This window comes from Podarcis filfolensis (assembly GCF_964270895.1).
Source record: "Podarcis filfolensis genome assembly, chromosome: 4".
Classification (NCBI taxonomy): Eukaryota; Metazoa; Chordata; class Lepidosauria; order Squamata; family Lacertidae; genus Podarcis; species Podarcis filfolensis.
This window is the reverse complement of record NC_139607.1, coordinates 75,969,889-75,989,650: the sequence shown is the minus strand read 5'-3', so window position 1 is coordinate 75,989,650 and position 19,762 is coordinate 75,969,889. Positions and strand designations below refer to the sequence as shown.

The 19,762-nt window shown below is 41.5% G+C and overlaps 1 protein-coding gene and 1 long non-coding RNA gene across 9 annotated transcripts in view; one reads left to right on the top strand and one right to left on the bottom strand.

Annotated features, from left to right (window-relative positions):
- Positions 1-1,813: 1,813 nt before the first annotated feature.
- SPART (spartin) lies at positions 1,814-18,701 on the bottom strand. Of its 8 annotated transcripts, none has more exons than XM_083609162.1 (10): positions 17,268-18,701; positions 14,141-15,069; positions 13,790-13,987; positions 12,505-12,609; positions 9,921-10,044; positions 7,644-7,838; positions 6,412-6,570; positions 6,221-6,311; positions 4,996-5,056; positions 1,814-3,058 (listed from the first exon to the last, which is right to left on the bottom strand). In XM_083609162.1, exons 2-9 carry the CDS (start codon positions 14,948-14,950, stop codon positions 4,996-4,998), a joined length of 1,743 nt encoding a protein of 580 aa, XP_083465288.1. In that variant the 5' UTR covers positions 14,951-15,069; positions 17,268-18,701; the 3' UTR covers positions 1,814-3,058. The 8 variants fall into 8 exon arrangements, with proteins under 8 accessions (XP_083465288.1, XP_083465287.1, XP_083465284.1 ...); XM_083609161.1 differs by having other exon boundaries at positions 14,141-14,979; positions 18,545-18,700; XM_083609158.1 differs by lacking the exon at positions 4,996-5,056 and having other exon boundaries at positions 17,268-18,700.
- Positions 5,063-19,762, top strand: part of LOC310760617 — a 99,516-nt gene continuing 84,816 nt past the window's right edge. The window contains exon 1 of the long non-coding RNA XR_014547068.1: positions 5,063-5,173. This is a non-coding gene — a long non-coding RNA (uncharacterized lncRNA). The remainder of the gene's footprint in view (positions 5,174-19,762) is intronic.

Genomic DNA, 19,762 nt, shown 5'->3' with positions numbered 1-19,762 from the left:
ATTGTTGCCAAAGCGGTGGCAGCAGCAGCAGCTGTTTGCTTGTGCTGGAGTTTTAAAAGGAGCTCGTCGGAGCCCTTCAGGTGCCTAGTTTCTGAAAGGAGGCTTTAGAGTTCACTGCAGCTCTGGCCATCCTGCTGCTGCCCTCCAGGGGTTGTTAAAACGACAAAGTGAGGGGTGGCAGCGAATTAATCTTCGGAACTCACTCCTCCAGGAGGCAGCGATGGCGAGCAGCTTGGGTGGCTTTAAAAGGATGGTTAAAAGAGGCGGTTGTCAGTGGCATCCATTCTGAAGGAAATCAGCCCTGAGCGCTCACTAGAAGGACAGATCGTGAAGCTGAGGCTCCAATACTTTGGCCACCTCATGAGAAGACTCCCTGGAAAAGACCCTGATGTTGGGAAAGATTGAGGGCACAAGGAGAAGGGGACAACAGAGGACGAGATGGTTGGACAGTGTTCTTGAAGCTACCAGCATGAGTTTGACCAAACTGTGGGAGGCAGTGGAAGACGGGAATGCCTGGCGTGCTCTGGTCCATGGGGTCACGAAGAGTTGGGACACGACTAACCAACAAAATCAGTGGCTACTAGGCAGGCATCATGGCTATGCCCTGCCGCTACATGCAAAATCAACTAGGGGTATTTTAAGTTTGATAGCTTGACTCATTTTGAGGCAATGCATTTTTAAAAGCGGCTGGAATGCAGCCTCCAGCTTGCTTTATTGCAGGTGTTTTCTACATGTTCCTGACACCCCAGTGTGTTAGCAGTGGCATTATTCTTAGCTGCTATAGGATGCTTCCCCAATGCTACATTAGTTACAGTAAGGCAAACCCCACCATCACCAAAGATTCATGGTATAAAAAGCTAAGGCTTTCCAAGTAGGAAGTTACAAGATACACACTAAGAACATAAGAGCCCTGCTGGATCAAGCCAGTTAATTATTCTCCTCCATGAATCTATCTAGTCCTTGACTTACTTAAGTCCTCCAAGTTGGTTGATATCACTGCTTCCTGTGGGAGCGCCATACTTCATGTCCTGTGTGAATAGGTATATTGGAATTGAAGCAATGCGACTCCAAAACCTTTGCAGGTGCAAACAGTATTAAAAGCTGCATCACATGTGACTGCCCTCTCTAGGCATCATGAACACAAGTCAACAGGAATGTACAATAAAAAGATTTCTGGAAGGACATTCTAGGCTACTCCAGGGAATGTAGCACGCTCTACCCACATAAGCAACTTTTAGGTAAAGGTAAAGGGACCCCTGACCATTAGGTCCAGTCATGACCGACTGGGGTTGCGGCGCTCATCTCGCTTTATTGGCCAAGGGAGCCGGTGTACAGCTTCTGGGTCATGTGGCCAGCATGACTAAGCCGCTTCTGGTGAACTAGAGCAGCGCACGGAAACGCCGTTTACCTTCCTGCTGGAGCGATACCTATTTATCTACTTGCACTTTGATGTGCTTTCGAACTGCTAGGTTGGCAGGAGCAGGGACCGAGCAACGGGAGCTCACCCCGTCGCGGGGATTCGAACCGCCAACCTTCTGATCAGCAAGTCCTAGGCTCTGTGGTTTAACCCACAGCCCCACCCGCGTCCCTAAGCAACTTTTACTGAGATGGTAAAAAATCAGGAGGGGCAACTTCCCCTCTCTTCTGCCTATGTAGAAGGGGGGAAATGCAAATGTTGGATTGTGACAGACGTGTGTAAATGAAATGCAATTCTTCCTAGTCCACCTATACAAAATGCAATAACCGTCTACTTCTTCTCAATCAATTCTCCCTGTAACTTTCATTCAAATAAAAAATGCACTTAACCAAAACATGCATGTTAAAGTTTATTTATAGTTTTCAATCCATACATTTCAAGTAGTTAGCTTCTTAACCAGTGGATGTGTCCCTCCAAAGTGCCATCATTTTTCTGTTGCAGACTACAGCACTACAATTTTTAATATCTGCAAAACTTCACATAAATTGAAGTAAAAAATCTGAAGCAAGCATAGTAAGGGACTCACAATTCCCACATTAATAGCAGATGAATCCCTAGGTAATGATGGGGAGTGAAGTTGAATATCTTAAAATGAAATGCATTGCATTCCATCACAAGGCAGCAATAATCATTTCTGAATACAGGCTTTCCAGTAAGACAAGTTACAGTGCAGCAATTCTATATAACAAATACAGAGGGTAACCATTAAAGCTTTTACAGAGCCCAACCTTTTCTTTAGTGGTCTCAGAGCAAACATTGTTCCCACACACTGGCTGGATAACACAAAGTACAATGAATCCAAGTCCTTGCTACCGGAGTAGGCAAAAAAATGCCATGTATTTCAATGAAACCTAGGATTACACCAAAGTTTGGTTGACTCTGATACACTAATTCAGGAAATAGCAGTATTCCAGTCTTTGGTTTGTCTTAAGAGTTTGGATTTTACTAGTTTTTAGGAGGAATTGCTCAAGCCTAGTTAGTTTATTTAAAGCTAAAAAGAGTGCATACTATTTGATCAGACAAGTTCAGTTTCAGCCACTATTCAAATCATTAGCTTTCTGAAAATATTTTGTCTAGAAATAGTTACAAAAATAGTCCCTCTATACATGAAGCTGGAATCTAGTTTCCACATTTATTTGAAAAAAGGCATTTAAGCCCTCCTCGTGGAAGTTTAATTCTAATGCAAATTCATTTCCATCATCTAGCTCTAACAATAATACTGGAGTTAGAGATTCCAAAAACTCATTTTAAAAGACTTCCCAGGTATGATATATTTAAGTCCAGCAATCTTAGGAGTTAGAAATACAACACTTGTTAATCAGTTCAACTCTCTTTAAATAAATTATGTAATAAATTAAGGCTTTGGGTAATTTATTCACACAGTGTCTTCAATATCCATCTTCTTTTTTCTCGTTCTTTTCTATGATTTTATATTCATCCAACACAGCATGGCCTGTCTCCTTTGCAGTTTTCTTCACTATAGCTTTGATTCCAATATTGTCGATATTGAAAGCTGCCACACCAACATTGATAGCAGAACTCACTGCGTTGTCAGTAGCATGGCCCGCATCATCCCCGTACCTTAATGCAAATAAGGAGCATGTCAATAGAGTTTCCTCATTTGTACACAAATGCTATGATTGTTGTTTAATCTTTGTGTGCATGCCCTCATTCCCAAGTAGCTGCTTAAATTTAATTTGGAAAACCTGAAATCAGCATACTTCCCAAAGCACAGAAGATGATTAGCGAAAACAATCTTAATGTTTTAGGGCTGCTAGTCTGTCCCAGTTTTTGTCTCTTGCTTCAGTTTTTACTTGGCCTTCAACGCAAATTCCAAAGTTGTGCTTACACTTGGTAGATAGATAAAGCTTTCGTCTCTCCAGAATTACCACATAAAACAGATTTTTTGCTGAAGCTGCTAACTAAACCATGTTATACCATGTGCTCTGTGACAAAGAGAAATTTAAAAGCTCCAGGTTCAATAGGTTATCCCTACAATAGTTAAAGTACTGCTGTTAAAATGTTAAGAATTTTTAAAATAAGTTAATACATTTTATTGTAAAAATAAGTCTGAAAATCTACATTTTTGCCCTGAAAAAAATTAAGAATCTCCCAACCCAACCAGAAATTACAAAACAGTTGAGAGTGGCCCCATACAACGCTCAAAGTTCACTTTAAGTTCTTAGTATATGCTTAAATGATGACTGCACAAAGCTATTTCCTTTGTTATTTAGTTACTCAATTTCCACAATTATACGAGGATAAACTTTCCTTCTGGTTGAGAAGAACTAAGCAGGTATTTCAACCCCATTCCAGTGATGTATTAGAAAAGCATTTTATCAGCTGGGGTTGATGATGAAGGAATCCTGCAGAGCTTAAGTCAAGTTTTATCCATGTGCCACTCTGGGATAAACTATGCAAAGGGGACTTCTGATACACATGAAAAAATGCAAACAATTCTAAAAAAAAAGTAACCAAACAGGGCAATAATACAGCCTACTACTTAAAACGCTAAAATCCTACATGTTAACTAGCTGCAAAAGAGTAACAATACTGTACACAAAAATGCTGAAGCTATCCTTTGCTAATCTACTACAGCAGCCAACTAAATTTTAAAGCCAAAACACTGAAGTCTCCCTTTGAAACATTGATTGCTGTTGGCATAATCAATACAGGTCTTGACCAAACACAGTAGTAATCTGCCTATTTCAGAACACACATTAAAACTGAATGGAAAAGAATCTCTAATACTATATTTCTTACAATGTGACAGCATAGCAGCCTTGGAATTATTTGCCGAACACGACAAATCTGATAAAATTAATTGGACAGCAAAAGATTTTCATTTTTGTTAGTTTCCCCAAGACATTCCATAAACACCCATATTAGAAGAAAGCAAAACTGACTCAAGCTGTGCCAAAAGGAACAAGAGTATTCACACCATCTCAAAACTATGCAGAACCAATAGTGGGCAGGAGTTTACATGATAAAAATATTTATTGAATGCAGGTGGATATAAAAAGTGCCAAGAACTTAAAATATTTTGCGGCAATGCAGATCTGCATTTGGAGCTTGTTTCTCATATTCTAGTGCAGCTATTTATTGTTAGTGAGCAATTAGCATTGCAAGATTTCTGGACCCTTTTAAATGCCCAGAGTTTAGGATTTGTAGAGGGCTGGGTTCTTCCAGGTTGAAGATCATTTTACTAGGTATGCATTATGGTGACACACACTTAAAAAAATTAAGCTGTCCATTATGAGAAACACAATAAAAATGATAATATATAGGAGATGCATCTGCCATGCTAATGAAAATACTACTAGGGTTCATTGCACACATCTTAAAGTACTGGTAAACCACAATCCCCTTGTATGCAACAGATTTTTGATGTGGCCTTTTGTCTTGGAAGAAAAAGTCTACTTATTTCATTAGGATGTGTTTTCTATTATACTCTTACAGAAACAGGAGATGGGGTGAATACTTGAATCGTTAGATAGTTAGAGATAACTGCAAGTTACTTATTGCTTTTCACTCTTAGTGGCAACTGAAGACTCATCTCCTTTTCCCCTACTTTTAAATCTAAAATAAGAACAAAAGATTAACACAAACAGTAGTGTACAAACAGAACATGGTTCTTCAAACTTGCCAAGGAGAAATATTTCATGGAGATATACCATTATTTTGGCAGAAAACAATGTAGTACAGAGTAGGTGAGCTTCAAACCAAGAGAATTACAGAGTAAGTACCAAGTAAATCCTTGGATCCTTATAGGTAAAATAAAACAGAAATTATTTTCAGAAGTCTAATTGGCAGCCTGACATTTCCCTACTGCATTTGCTCCAATGTTGACTGCAAACATTATTTTTTTTTGCTGAACTAATGGGCTAGTACATGTGTTTCCTTTTTCTTTAGCCCAGAAAAAAGACTCAAACTTCAGAAAGCAACCCAAAATTAGACTCTATGCAGTTACAGATAATTACATAAAATTGGGCAAAACCTTTTTTAAAAGCTCAGATTTTCACTTTTTGAAATATGGCAACCCTAATTTATATAGACAGAGGCTTCCCTTTACAATTTCAGCACCACTCATATTCCAAGAACTGAAATACATCCGAGTACAGTGGTTAAGTACTTAATTCGTTCTGGAGGTCTGCTCTTAACCTGAAACTGTTCTTAACCTGAAGCACCACTTTAGCTAAGGGGGCCTCCTGCTGTCGCTGCGCCACCGGAGCACGATTTCTGTTCTCATCCTGAAGCAAAGTTCTTAACCTGAAGCACTATTTCTGGGTTAGCGGAGTCTGTAACCCGAAGCGTATGTAACCCGAGGTACCACTGTATTCAGATGGAATCGGCCTGGCAACAATCCCTCTCTGCATTTAGGTAAGACCTAAAATGAACTGAAAATCCAATTTAGGGGTGCAGCTGCCCCTTAACTAGAAGTGACCTGCACTTGCTTGACCTTTACACAGCAGTAGCAAGTGTGTGTTGAGGATAGGATCTGCAGGGAAAGCAAGTGAAGGTGGCTCCTTCCCTTACACACTCCTCCTTGTTTGCTTCTCCCTGTCTATGTAACTGGGAAAGTTCCACTTTTAGATACATGCAACTGTGACCATCTCGACTAGTTTGGTTCCAACCAAAGCGTTTTTACTTTTTAGCAAGTTTTGTTTAACGCATGTAGCGTAGGCTCCCTGGTATTCATCCATCACCAAAATTTATTGCAGAGTAGAGGAAACGTTAACTTACTTGTACTTGACAGTCTGAACCGTCTCTTTAGACACATTTTTAGCAATACACTTTGCAGCGCTTTCCAAACCGTGCCATATTGTTGAAAACCCTGCAAGGAGAGTTAGCGTATTGGAACCGGAAGGTAGCAAACAAATGACGTTCAATAAAAACTTGCACCACACATTGTGGAAGCGTTATTTTCATGCTACCTTGAACACCACTTGCTGCAACAACCAGAGCACCATCGAAAGTAGATTTTCCATCTTTGTCTTTCTTAAGGGATTCTGGAACCAGTTTGCTTCCATGCTTCTTGACATGGGGGGCTAACTCTCTTCCCACAGAACTTGCTATGGAGCACACACCTTCCACTAAAACAGAAAGCATTAAGATAATTTATAGGTTACAGAATGTTCTGGTCAGATAGATTAAGCAAGTGAATTCAATGAATTGTTGAGGATCATGAAGCCAATTTTATGTTAATGGCTCCTTTTCCCACAACAATTATATTTGGAGGAAATTGCAGATGTATCTGCTGGTAGTGGCACCCGCCCTGTGGAACACCCTCCCACCAGATGTCAAAGAGAAGAACAACTACCAGACTTTTAGAAGACATCTGAAGGCAGCCCTTCAGAAGTTCAGGGAAGCTTTTAATGTTTAACACACCACTGTATTTTAATACTTTGTTGGAAGTAGCCCAGAGTGGCTGGGGCAACACAGCCAGATGGGCGGGGTATAAATAATAAATTTTTATTTTTATTTTTTATTTTTATTTTTATTTTTATTATTTCTACTGTCTATATTGGCTCTTAATGAAGCCGGCGTAATGAAGACTTCTGAAGGGTGATTAATTTAAAGAATTTGTATACCACCCTTCATCCAATATGATTCCAAGACCGTGAACATATAAATATGTTGATATAAATAACAAACCATTCCAAAATGTAAAAAAAAACCATATTGACAACATGAGTCAATAACTAAAAACATACAGCGAGCTAAGGCATTATTTTTTTTTTTAAAAAAGAGCCTAAACCTGATGAAGTCCGTTTCTCTCCCAAAGAAGAAGGAGAAGAAGAAGAGTTTGGATTTGATATCCCGCCTTTCACTCCCTTTAAGGAGTCTCAAAGCGGCTAACATTCTCCTTTCCCTTCCTCCCCCACAACAAACACTCTGTGAGGTGAGTGGGGCTGAGAGATTTCAAAGAAGTGTGACTGGCCCAAGGTCACCCAGCAGCTGCATGTGGAGGAGCGGAGACGCGAACCCGGTTCCCCAGATTACGAGATTACCGCTCTTAACCACTACACCACACTGGCATTAAGAGAACTTAATGAAAAAGAAAATCAACATTATTCCCTGTCCATTTAAAAAAAAAAAAAGACTGAACAAAGCATATCAATTCCTGTCACTACTTTTTCAAGGAAATTGGTTGCTCACATCTCACCTAAGAACTGGCTGACTTTCACAGCTCCTCCTGTAGCCTGCTTGGCTACATGCAGCCCTTTAGCCACGGTTGGGTTGACTTCCATTGGCTTTTCCTCTGGCTGAATGTGCTCTCTTAGTTTGGAAGCTCCCTTGTGGATTGCTTTCCCGGTATATTCTGCTCCTTTGACCAGGCCCCAGCTGACCCAGGATGCTCCTTTAAGGAAACAAGAACAGATTGATGGATGCAGCAACATTATCATGTTATAGGACAGCATTTCCTACCCACTTAAGTTCAGGCTAGTAAGCTAAAAAAAATACAGCCTGAGCTCACACACTGGTGAGTCTCCCATATCCTCTGAATTAGCTACAATTCCATCTACAGCAATGGTGAAAATAGGAAAGCTGGCCACATGACCCAGAAGCTGTATGCCCTCGGCTAGTAAAGCAAGATGAGAGCCGCAACCCCAGAGTCGTCCGCGACTGGACCTAATGGTCAGGGGTCCCTTTACCTTTTTACCTTTACCATATCAGACCAATTGCGCTGGGTGCCTCATATTTTTGAATGTACGCTCTTTCTTTCTCTTCCTCAGGAGCTTCATGCATGTGGCGAAAAAGAGGGGTGGGTTTACGCCATGCAGGTCAACATGGCAGAGAATTAAATAAAATATTCCCCCTCCCAACCAGTAGTCTAACGTGGTACAGTCTAGAATTCTACCACTTTGAGCTGCATCAGATGTAAACAGGATTTAAGTTAGCTTGTGAGTCAGCCCCCAGTTTATTCATCCACCAGCATAATTCAGATGAAAATCTCCAAACATACCCTAAGCTGGCAAAACAAAGAACAAGTTGTTGTTTTTAGCAACCGTTACATAATTACTGAATAACTCTAGCTCCTGGAGATTGGACAAACTATAACATCTTCTAAAGCTTATCTCAAGAGCTTTATTTTGAGTTGCCATTTGGTTTTTGGGAATCTACCTGGCAGGGAATTAACTTACTATTTATCTTTAAGATAATTTAGTATTTTTATCAAGAGGCAAAGTTTAAACAAACAATTGCATGTAATTAATATCCTGAAAAAGTCACATTAATAATAAGAATACTACATTCTTTTACTCTCTACTTCTGAGCCATGTAGACCTGAAAGTAACACAGACATACTAACAGGATGTAATTAAAGGACTGTACCCTATCAAGTAGTAAAATATTTCTATCAACAAGATGGAACCTTTCGACTGCAGAACTTGACCGCAGGTCAGTCCATGTAATTGATATAATGTGTGGTAGAACCGTTTAGTTTTCTGCTACCCGAGTGCTGAATAAAACTAATATATCAGGAAACACAGACAACGAAACTATTTCTTACAGAATATATTCTCATGCAAAGTTATATTATGGAAGTGGCTGAAATTAATAGTTTAGCTGGTGGAAGAAGACTGGAAAAAGTTTAAAGACTATTTACAGAAATACTGTAAAATTAATGAATGTTAGAAAAATGTGGAAATGAAGTTATATGGCTTTAGTAGAAATGTTATAAGGAACTAAGTATAATTAGATTATTAGAGTATTAAAGGAAAAATAAGGTTAGAAATGTTAAGATAATTATAGGATAGAAAACAGAGGAAGATGGAAAGGAATTGCTGAAACAATTAATAGAAGTGGAATACAAAAAGGGAGGTGCGAGGAGGTCGCTGAAATAAGTGAATGAAAGATAAGATATTGAAATTGTTTGGTGTGTTTTAAATTGTTTTTATTCTGTTTTGTTAGTTTAATGTGTTAGTGTTATGTAGTGTTTTTATGTTATATTATGTAGTGTTTTTGTATTGTATGGTATTGTTTATTTTGTTTTGTTTAAATTGTTGGAAAAGTAATAAATATTATTTTTTTTTAAAAAATGAAATTAATAGTTTAGCTTATGATTTCAGATTGGAAGACAATTTCACTATGCTGCCAGAATGAAGAGACGCTTTAGCCCAATTCAGGTGAGACAGGTGGGCTGGAAGCTGTGACAGTTGCATCCACACAAAGCCTGCCCCTTCAATCCTTGCACGCACCAGCTCCACTTCCAACCTCTGCATGCTGAGTGTGGAAAACAGAGCAGATATGCATGGGGACACTGGGGTTGGAACCAACAGTGTCTTTCAGATGTTGTTGGGCTGCAACACCTACCCTTGAACATGCTGACCAGCTTGTGGGAGTCCAACAACATTTAATGGCACCATGTACAGCTTTAAGCCCAAACACCAGAACAGGGTTTCTACCAAGGATCAATCTAGAGAATCAATCCTAAGCGTACCTGTTAAGATTCCATGGGCCATTTTCTCACTCCAGTCAGGTAACTCTCTTTCCCTCTCTTCAGACGCTGGCTCAATACGTACAGTCTCGGCCAGGTTAATTGCATCACTAGAAGCTTCTGCAGGCTGCAAGATCGAAGCACATATATATACACAGCAAGATCAAAAGCTAAGATAAAGCAATTAAATGTCAAATTGGCCACCGTGATATTCAACAAAGAAATGCGCACTGTGACCCTAAAGCTTCCATGTTCTCGCAGATAATTATAGGTTTTACAACAACAACCAAAATGCATCAGTTTCTTTATTCATCTGCAAGAAAATGTCATTTCTGGACACCTAATTCCAGCCTATTTTACATGCACAGGAACATTACTGTTGCTCCTGCCTTATTGGCATTTGGAGATCAGACCAACATGTACCTCTTTGGAGAGATAATTAGGGTTTCTTCACCCCTGATTCTTTTCACTTCAGTTAATATACCGGTAATTAGAATGGTTTTATATTATAGTTAATGCTCTATTCGCCTTTGAGAACATTTTGCACAACAGACAGGCAGGGTATGCATATGTTCATATTTATTTGATCAGGAAGGAAAGTTGCCCAAGTCTACCACTCCCTTTCATTTTTAGGGGAAACACAGTTCTCCTTATTCTGTATTGTTATGTGTCTTTACATTGCTTCTCTTTGTTCAGGAAGGCAAGACTGAAAGAATGAAGCTTTTTGGGAGCTGGGCTGGATTTACTCCTCCTCCTCTCCATACAGATTTACAAACAACGAAAGTGCATTCATTCTGTTTTTTCTTGGTTTTACACATTGTTACTGCCAAAACAAAACAAAGTTGAGCATGTGATGGGTCCTTTCTTAGAGGCTAACAGGCAAAATATCTGGGATTCGGAACCAAGCACCACCTCATGAATTAAAAGATTGCAATAATGAAGATGGAAACAACTACATTAAACATAACTTGTTTTCACATTAGATTACTATGAAGGATTATTCTATGTGATCAAATGAAGGTATTATCACAGGCATGTTATCGTCACAGCTCCAGACTTTCTATATCACTTTTATCACAATTAGTAAAGTTCAATTCTCCGCACAGAAATTTCACACAAGCAAGTACACAAGGATCTTGCATTAGAATGCAAAACTGACATGGATTTTGCATTTTCTCTGTAGCATCTTTTATGCATTTATGAAACAATGTGACATTGTAAAATCAGTCCCTAAGTATAAGCAGGATGGCTACTACTGCATTAGAGTGAACCAAGGCAATCCTGAGACATCCGCTCCAGGTTCTAGCTTGACATCCTATTTCGTCTGCATTGCCTAACATACACACTTGAGAGTTAAAATAGCCAACACTCATGTGAACAGGAGGAACCAAAGATAAGCGACTGGTGTGTATTTCTGATTGATCCCCTCTAAGCTACTAAAGTGAGTCACAGGCCAAAGCTCAATCCATTTTGTTAAGTCATGCCATTATGTACAGTTGCTATGAATATGCTCCGAGTTCTTAAGAAGTTCTTCATTAGGTTAAGCTAGAGCTCACAAAGCCAGCTGTAATATTGTTCCCATTTTCCCATCTATTCCTAAACATTACATTATGTTGAACTGGATGGTACTGTACTGTAAAATTCGAGCCATTCGAACATTCTTGACAGTGTTAAAAGATATCGTAACCCACAATGTCACAATCTTTATTTTTAAAAAAGGGAATAAGTTAAGATCTAAATAACCATAGCTGTTCTAGAACTCCCTCATGGTTCTTGCAAATATTAATTCCTCAACCATTAAAACTCGTAAAAATGTCATGTCTGGGTTTATAAGTACTTAAAAGCAGTTTACTGCTTTGGACATCGTGGGAAAGGAGATTTAACAAATGGTTGTATCTTCTTTGAAGCTATTAGCATGAGGAGGGAGCACAGAGATCAACAGAGATAGGTAGCCTTTTGTCAGCCTCTGTAAAATACGGGGTGTCCTTTGGAGACAGGGAAGTGGAGAAGGGGTTGTATCCCACCACAGCACAAAGGCCAGAGCCAGTTAAGCCCAACCTCTGTCACCCACTTATTCCAGAAATCGGCAACAGAATTAATTAGCTTTCAGTTCACACCTGCTCTCCCTGAAAATAATAGAAGTTTTCTCCAGCCTTGGGTCCATTTCTCATGGCCTGTGTCCTTCATCTATTTTGGTTCATCCCTGGTAACTTCTGATACCTCAACCGTATTCTGTTAGTTGAGACCTACAACAGTCCCCATTGGGCCTTGCGGGGGGGGGGGGTGTTGTCCACTAAAGATTTTTTGTGCTTCTGTAAACCTCAGGGACCCTCCACCCTGCAGATACTCTCATGTCTGGGTGGGCCTTGTTCCGGCTGCGTAAGGACTGTCACTTGGGGAACCAAGATTGCTACTAGTATACATGATTAATATCTTCAACGTTTCCATTATTTGTTCTCTCTCCAAGAGCCACTGTTGGCGGCAGATACATTTTTCAATAGATACCACAAAACAAAGTATTTTCCATTTCTTAAAGTTTAAAATGTGTTGGCTTAGTAAAAAGTTTGCCACCACCTCTGAAGTTTACCTTGGCTCTGAGATCAGATCTTTGTTTAAACAGATCCTCAAAAAGCTCTTTGTAAGATCTTGAGCGTTGGGACGGTAACCCTAGTCCCTCATGGGATCCTGGAACCTGTGATACCATATCAAGGACATTAATAGATTCACAAGTTCAAAGGCTCAACAAGGAATCTGTTAGGCACTGTTGTACACCATCAGACAATAATATCACACAGCGGAAAGAATTATCCTTCTCATGAACCACATGCAGGTGAATTCATGCATTAGTAAACATCCCCACAGGTGAATAAGTAATTGCAAGATCAGGTTGTTCCGTCACCATATGGCCAGTTCTCCAAGAGATTAGAAAGCATTTTAACATGTCAAGACAAATGGCAAATGTTCTCACTTCTTTTGGTAATTAGCTTTAACCCCCATCATTCTACCCAGACACTGAGGTCCAGCGCCGAGGGCCTTCTGACGGTTCCCTCATTGCGAGAAGCCAAGCTACAAGGAACCAGGCAGAGGGCCTTCTCGGTGGTGGCACCCGCCTTGTGGAACGCCCTCCCACCAGATGTCTAAGAGAACAACAACTACCAGACTTTTAGAAGACATCTGAAGGCAGCCCTGTTTAGAGAAGCTTTTAATGTTTGATGGGTTACTGTTTTTTAATATTTTTTTGGAAGCTGCCCAGAGTGGATGGGAAAGTCCAGCCAGATGGGTGGGGTATAAATTAATTATTAATTATTATTATTATTATTATTGCTAAAAATGTGCCTTTATAATTACAGGTATGCCTCCCTCTAACACCTGCCGTTTAGATTTCCCACCCTCTTAATACTGACCTTGTTTACTAGACTGATAATCTCTCGGATAACCTTTCCCTGCACTTTACGAATGAACTGTGATCTACCAGATTCTTAATTATCTTAGAGGGACTTCCTATATATGTAGCATTTTAAGATTTTGCTTAGTCATTGCTGCACTCTGAGCAAGTGAACTGGATGTGATACTTCTGACACACTGCAAGCTGCAGTAATGCCTCTCTACGTCTGCTCAATTGATCCTGCAGGAAAATCATTATCAGCCTACTTGCCCTGCTCTTCACAGCACCACACGGTAAATTTATTTTCAGATGTTGCCCAGCCTCACCATAAAACATGCTCTATACTGCCAAAGGTAAATCCTTGCAGAGGCAATCCTGAAATTCATTTATAGTGCTCTATGAAGCGGACAGTTTAACAGCTCATCAGTGTCACCCGGTGATACTTATGCATTGAAATTATTCTGGATGGTGGCATAACACTGTTTACCTGCACTCTAAGGTCAGACATCTGTTTTAGCAGATCTTCAAACAGTTCTCTGTCAGCAGCTGGAAGTTCTGAAGATAACACTACTCCCACATAGGATCCTGGCACCTGTGACATCAAGTCAGGGAACATGTAGACTCCTGTACTACAGGAGAGGACAGGAGACTGGTTGCACATAAGAGGATACAGCCAGTCACAAACCTGGAAAAGAGAAGTCCAAAATAACATTTTGCACAGAACACTGTGGATTCAAAATGAATGATACATTAGCACTCATGTCATAGAACCGTTAGCACCCATTTCACCGCTTGTCAACGGCTGTGGCCAGCAACACAAACAAAATGTGAAAGTTACCTGAAGGAAAGCAGGGGGGCGATTCTGGGCCGCTGCAGCATCAGTGTCCAAGAACTTCACAATGCGAAGGTATCCGGGATACGAGGGAGCGCTCACTTGTCCATCAGGACTCACAAAGAATATCTGCACCCCGTGGGGAATGAGGATCAGTTCATCAGCATCTACCCCTAACGACTGAACAGGTGGAGGCTGTGTGCATTTCGTGTAGAAATCATCTCCGACCGAGGAGAACTCCCCAGAGTCTGTCCCGTATGACACAGTGTAGTGCCCACCCGTGGCCTCAGGTGTATAAGCTGGGGGTTCCTCAGTGGGCATTGCAGACGAAGGACTCACCACAGCAGCTTGCCCTTGGCTTGTACAGCCAGCATTTCCACCTGCTGCAGCCAGGTGTGATGGAGTCATCAGTGAATTCGGTACAGGAGGCCTCTCTGGCTTTTCTTTGGCTGGAATTGTTGGGTATATCCTGGGTGCTTCCATAGGAGGACACATGGCAATGGGTTTAGGCTGTGCATTTTCATCTAGAATGCTTAGGCGTGCAGTAACGTTTTGTAGCGTCTCTCTCATTTTTTGCTGCATTTGCCTGGCAGACTCCCATCGGTCCCCGGTGCATTCATGACCTTGGGACGGGACGCTAGTTCCCCTGAGCAAGTGGTCAATACCCTGCCTGTAATAATTCCTTGCTTCTTCCTTCTGTCCAAGCTCATCTGCATTCAGGGCTTTATTAACAAACACAAATGCTTCCTTGTACTCTTCTTCAATTGTCTTCAAATTTGCACCCTCTTGCGCAGCTGAATCCCGTTCTTGATACATTACGGAAAACTGGATCACAGCAGGAGTAACTAGAGACAAAGCGGAAGAGAACACTTCCGTTAAAGGAAACCAACTATACTATACGGCTGTCAATATAAGAGAGAGAAAACACCGTGGAGCTGCCATGTCATGTATAGTGAGCAGTAACAGCTTGAATTAAGGGATGTATAGTGATCCTAACTTCCTGTATAACAGGTTGCCTTGCCTTAAAAAAGGCTTAGGGTGGTATTCAACTAAGTTTTACCTAACTTAGCCATGATCATTAATTTCAACAGGTCTACTTTGAACAGGAATAGCATTGGATACATAATCATGATCTGCAAAGCACTTTTACAGCATTATATAGCTGCTGTGCTTCTATAGTTAACCTTTAATTTACACAAACAATTGAATTATTATAATTAGTACTATTATTTATTAACTTTATACAGCTCCCTTCTTCCAAAGATCTCACAAGATAAAGATACAGGATAAAAGCACAAAATAAATAATTAAAAACACCCCCCCACACACACACACTTAAAAGGCCATAGAATATTAATCAGCCAAAGGCCTGGTTGAAGAGGAACATTGTTGCCTGTCGCCTAAAGGATGCCTAATGAAGGCATCAGCTGTACCCCCCTGGGGAGAGCATTTCACAAACAGGGAGACACTGCAGAAAAGGCCAGTTCTTGTGCTGCCACCCTCTGCACCTCTCGTGGAGGAAGCACATAATGAAGGGCCTCTGGTAACAATCACAGAGTCCTGGTCATTTTATGTGGGGTTCTAACAATCCCCTCCCCAAATCACTTAGCACACTAGTGTTAAGAGTAGCCTTTCAATGACTGAAAAGCTCTTGAAAGCTATTTATATTGCACGGTATTTCAGTATTTGGTTTGACAGGCTGATATGCTGCTGTAAAGCTCAAGTTCCCCACCATCTGCAAACTTATGGCAAGTTTATATAACCAGTGACATCAAGGGATAAAATTTGAATACATTAAAGAAAGTGAATTATAAGTAATTGAAATTAGGGGTTGCTGGAAAAGTTTAAAACAGGGATGCAGAAAAGGGAGGTATGGGGAAGTCGTTGAAATAAGGTTTAAGAAAAAGAGATTATGAAATTATACGTGTTTATATGTTTGTTTGTTTATGTATTGTCTTGTATTGTGTTTTAATATATGTTGGAAAATTAATAAAAATTTATTTAAAAAAATAAAAATAAAATTTGAATACAGTGGTACCTCTGGTTACGAACTTAATTCGTTCTGGAGGTCCGTTCTTAACCTGAGGTACCACTTTAGCTAATGGGGCCTCCTGCTGCCACCACACAATTTCAATTCTCATCCTGAGGTAAAATTCTTAACCCAAGGTACTACTTCCAGGTTTGCGGAGTCTGTAACCTGAAGTGTTTGTAACCGGAGGTACTACTGTACAGCTAACAGCTCCACGTCTATGTTAGCCCCCACCCACAGAGTGCTGCTGCCACCATCATTCTGCCCACAGTAAGTTAAGAAATGGGGTCATGGGGAGATGGAGGGGCTGAGCCAGCCTGAGATGCATCAGATCCTGAGCTGTAACAGCTCCACAGTGGTATACGTTAGAAAAAGCATTTCCTGTCTCTCTCTCTCCCCCCCCCCCAAAACACACACCTCCTGTTGCTCCTTTGGGACTGCTTTGCTGGTTATTAAAAAACTTTCACTAAAAACATGGGAAGCGACAAACTTTTTAAAAAAATGTCATTCAGAATTGTTCAGGGGTAGGATGGTTTAGAAGTATGAAACATCCACCACAAATACAATTGTGAACTCGTGATGTTTCGGGAACAGTGCTCTTTTGATTTGCTCCAATTAGCAATAAGCATGCAACAGAGCTAGCTGCTAAACAGCAACCATCAGCAAGGCACATGAAAGAGGAAGGAACATGGTCATAGGCTTATGGTGGATTGTGGTCAGCTTTAGCCTTCTGAGCTTCAAAGTTTGGCCTCAACTTCACTTGACTAAACACAGGCAGTTAATAAGCTGCCCCATAAAATGATGAAATTGCATAGTCCGAGAGAGCAGGATACAGTTAGCTTGCTAATACTAAGTGGTCTGGATCTGGTCAGTATGTGTCTGTTGCCAAACTTTCAGGCCTCCAACCCCTTGGTTCCATGAATTCATACCCAGTGCCCCCTACCCCACAAAAAACAATATTCATAATAGCTGTTTGCATAAACCACTAAGGAAGTTGACAACACAATAAAATTCAAAACAGTAACAATTAAGTGCACATTTATTCAACATCTAATTCAAACTATTTGGTCCAATTCCATAAAATTGATTAACTTGATCCAGCACCAACCTCCTTAGGGGGCAGTACTGCCCATTTTGGGAACCACTAATCTAGAATCCCAAGTACTGTACAACACCTCGAGTTTCATGGGATGCACATGTGGAAGGAACAAGTACGCAGCTTGTGGGAACTTCTGGGTCCATTGCTGTCGCGTGAGGCAGAGTGCCTTACATCAGCTTTGGCTGGTGACTCAGCGGCACCCCTATTTGGACCAGGATACACTAACTTCTGTTGTCTACATTCTGTTAGCATCTAGGTTATATTACTTCACTGAGCTATACGTGGGGCTGCCTATGAAGGTGGTTTGGAAATTTCAGCTGGTGCAGAACTGAGCAGCCAGGTTGCTCACCAGGGCAAGTTGGTTTGATAATAATGTGCTAAATAAAAAAACGCCCCCTTCAAAATATACTATTTATAGATGAAATGAGCAGTGACAAAGGTTGCCAAATATATCACTATTTAGAAGACAAAAGCAAGAAGGTGCAAGGAAGCTTTTTCTAAAGCAAACGTACACACAAACCCCAAATAAATGTGCCTGAAGCCCTGTGTGCATTTCTGTGGGGGAAGAAAGTCCTGCTGAACTTGCTTCAGAGTAAACAAGCAGAACACGGGCAGCCCTCCTTACAGCCCGACAGACTTAACTGGGAATTAAACCTCATTGAATCCAGTGGCCTTAATTCTGGTGAAACAGCCGCGGCACCAGGCTGTAACGCGAATACAGGCACCAATGAGGCCAGCAGCAACCTCCTCCCAGAGTTAAGACGGTATAACTGATAGGAAGAAAGTCCACTAGGAAGTTACTACCAGCCAAGGAACCGGCTGCTACTTCCAAAGATCTCTCCTCTCTTACACACACACACCTGGCAACAACCTCCTGAGACAGGAGTGGCGGAGCCTCTACTTTGCAAGCGGAAGGTCCCCGGTTCCATCCCTCCAAGTGCGATGGGGAGAGCCTCCTCCTGCCTCAAATCCTGGACAGCCGTTGCCAGTCAGTGTAAGCAAAACTGACCTAGACGGACCGACTGCCTGGTTTTACCAGCACTCAGTGCCCAGATCCTTCCCCGCCCCCACAAAAAAACAAGGCCTCTGAGCATACGCAGAGTGCATTTACAGCAGCAGAGCGGCAATGATCTGCTCCACGCGCGCAGGGAATCAAGGAGGGGGAGACGGAAGGCGGTTGGAAACAGGAGGCAAGGGAATGCTATCTGTTAAGGAATTGATCTCCCTAATTGCAAGGAACTTTCCCCCGCCCTTCCTCCTTCTGGCTTTCCCTTTCACTCACGGGAAGCGAGCAGCAGCGACCTCCCAGGCTCCAGCGAGACGCCCACCCGGCCACGCGCCGCAAACGACCCCTCCTGCCTATATCTGCTCCGCTCCAGCTGTTGCAACTTCGGCCCACGCAGCGTCACGTGACCCGCTGCCGTCAGCGGCTTGTTGTCCTTTGCCGCCTTCCCGCCCACTAAGAAGCTTCTGGGCTCCGTTGCAGACGCTTCGGCCGGCAGGGGGCGCTCTGCGGTGCGCGCGCCGCTCGCACACAAAAAGTTCTGCTGAGTTCGCTGTTCGCTTGACAGTACTGTATATGCAATTGTAGGCAGTGGAAGACAGGAGTGCCTGGCGTGCTCTGGTCCATGGGGTCACGAAGAGTCGGACACGACTAAATGGCTAAACAACAACAACAATATGCAATTGTGTTTGATGTAACAGCGATAGCGACGCCTGGTTTTCGTTTTGTTTCGTTTTTTACGCAATTATGGATTATTGTGAGCCGCTTTGAGCCCGATGATTGTGGTTGGAAAAACGCGATGCAAATACTGTATTAATTCCCATCACCCTGATCAGAGGTTCCCAAACTTATTTGGCTTACTCCCGCCCACTTTTCAGGGCCCCGCTAGAAATCTACCTTCTTTAAGCGAACAAACAGAAAGATGCAGTGACAAATTTGCATTCTTTTATGTATCTATATTTCTACCTAAGTCCTACAACATAGTAAAGAAAGATGTCCAGTGCCGGATTTACGTATAAGCTAAAGAAGCTACAACTTAGGGCCCGACTCTTGGGACCCCCCAAAAAAATTAAAGGGAAAAATGTGCATTTCCAAAATATAAGATAAAAAACAAATAAAATAAAACCTACATACAGCAACAGTGTTTTGTGTTGTGTATGTAAGTAATGGGCCCCGCCTGCTAGCCTGCTCCCTAAAATATCACTGGGTTGCTCATTTCTATATATAGGGTGCCTATATTCTGCATGTGCAAATGGCTTTAGATACCTATTAGGTCCATAAATTACTATATAGCATATATGCAACACACAAAACAGCGACAATTTGTTGTTGACAAAGAACAGCTGGACATATAAAGGGCTCAGTAGCTTAGGGCCTCATCAAACCTAAATCCGGCCCTGAATAGGACACATTGAAGGGAGGGCATTGTCACCATCCCGCAACAGCACCCGACTTGGCAGTAAACGTCATTACACAACAGATGAAACATGTATGAAC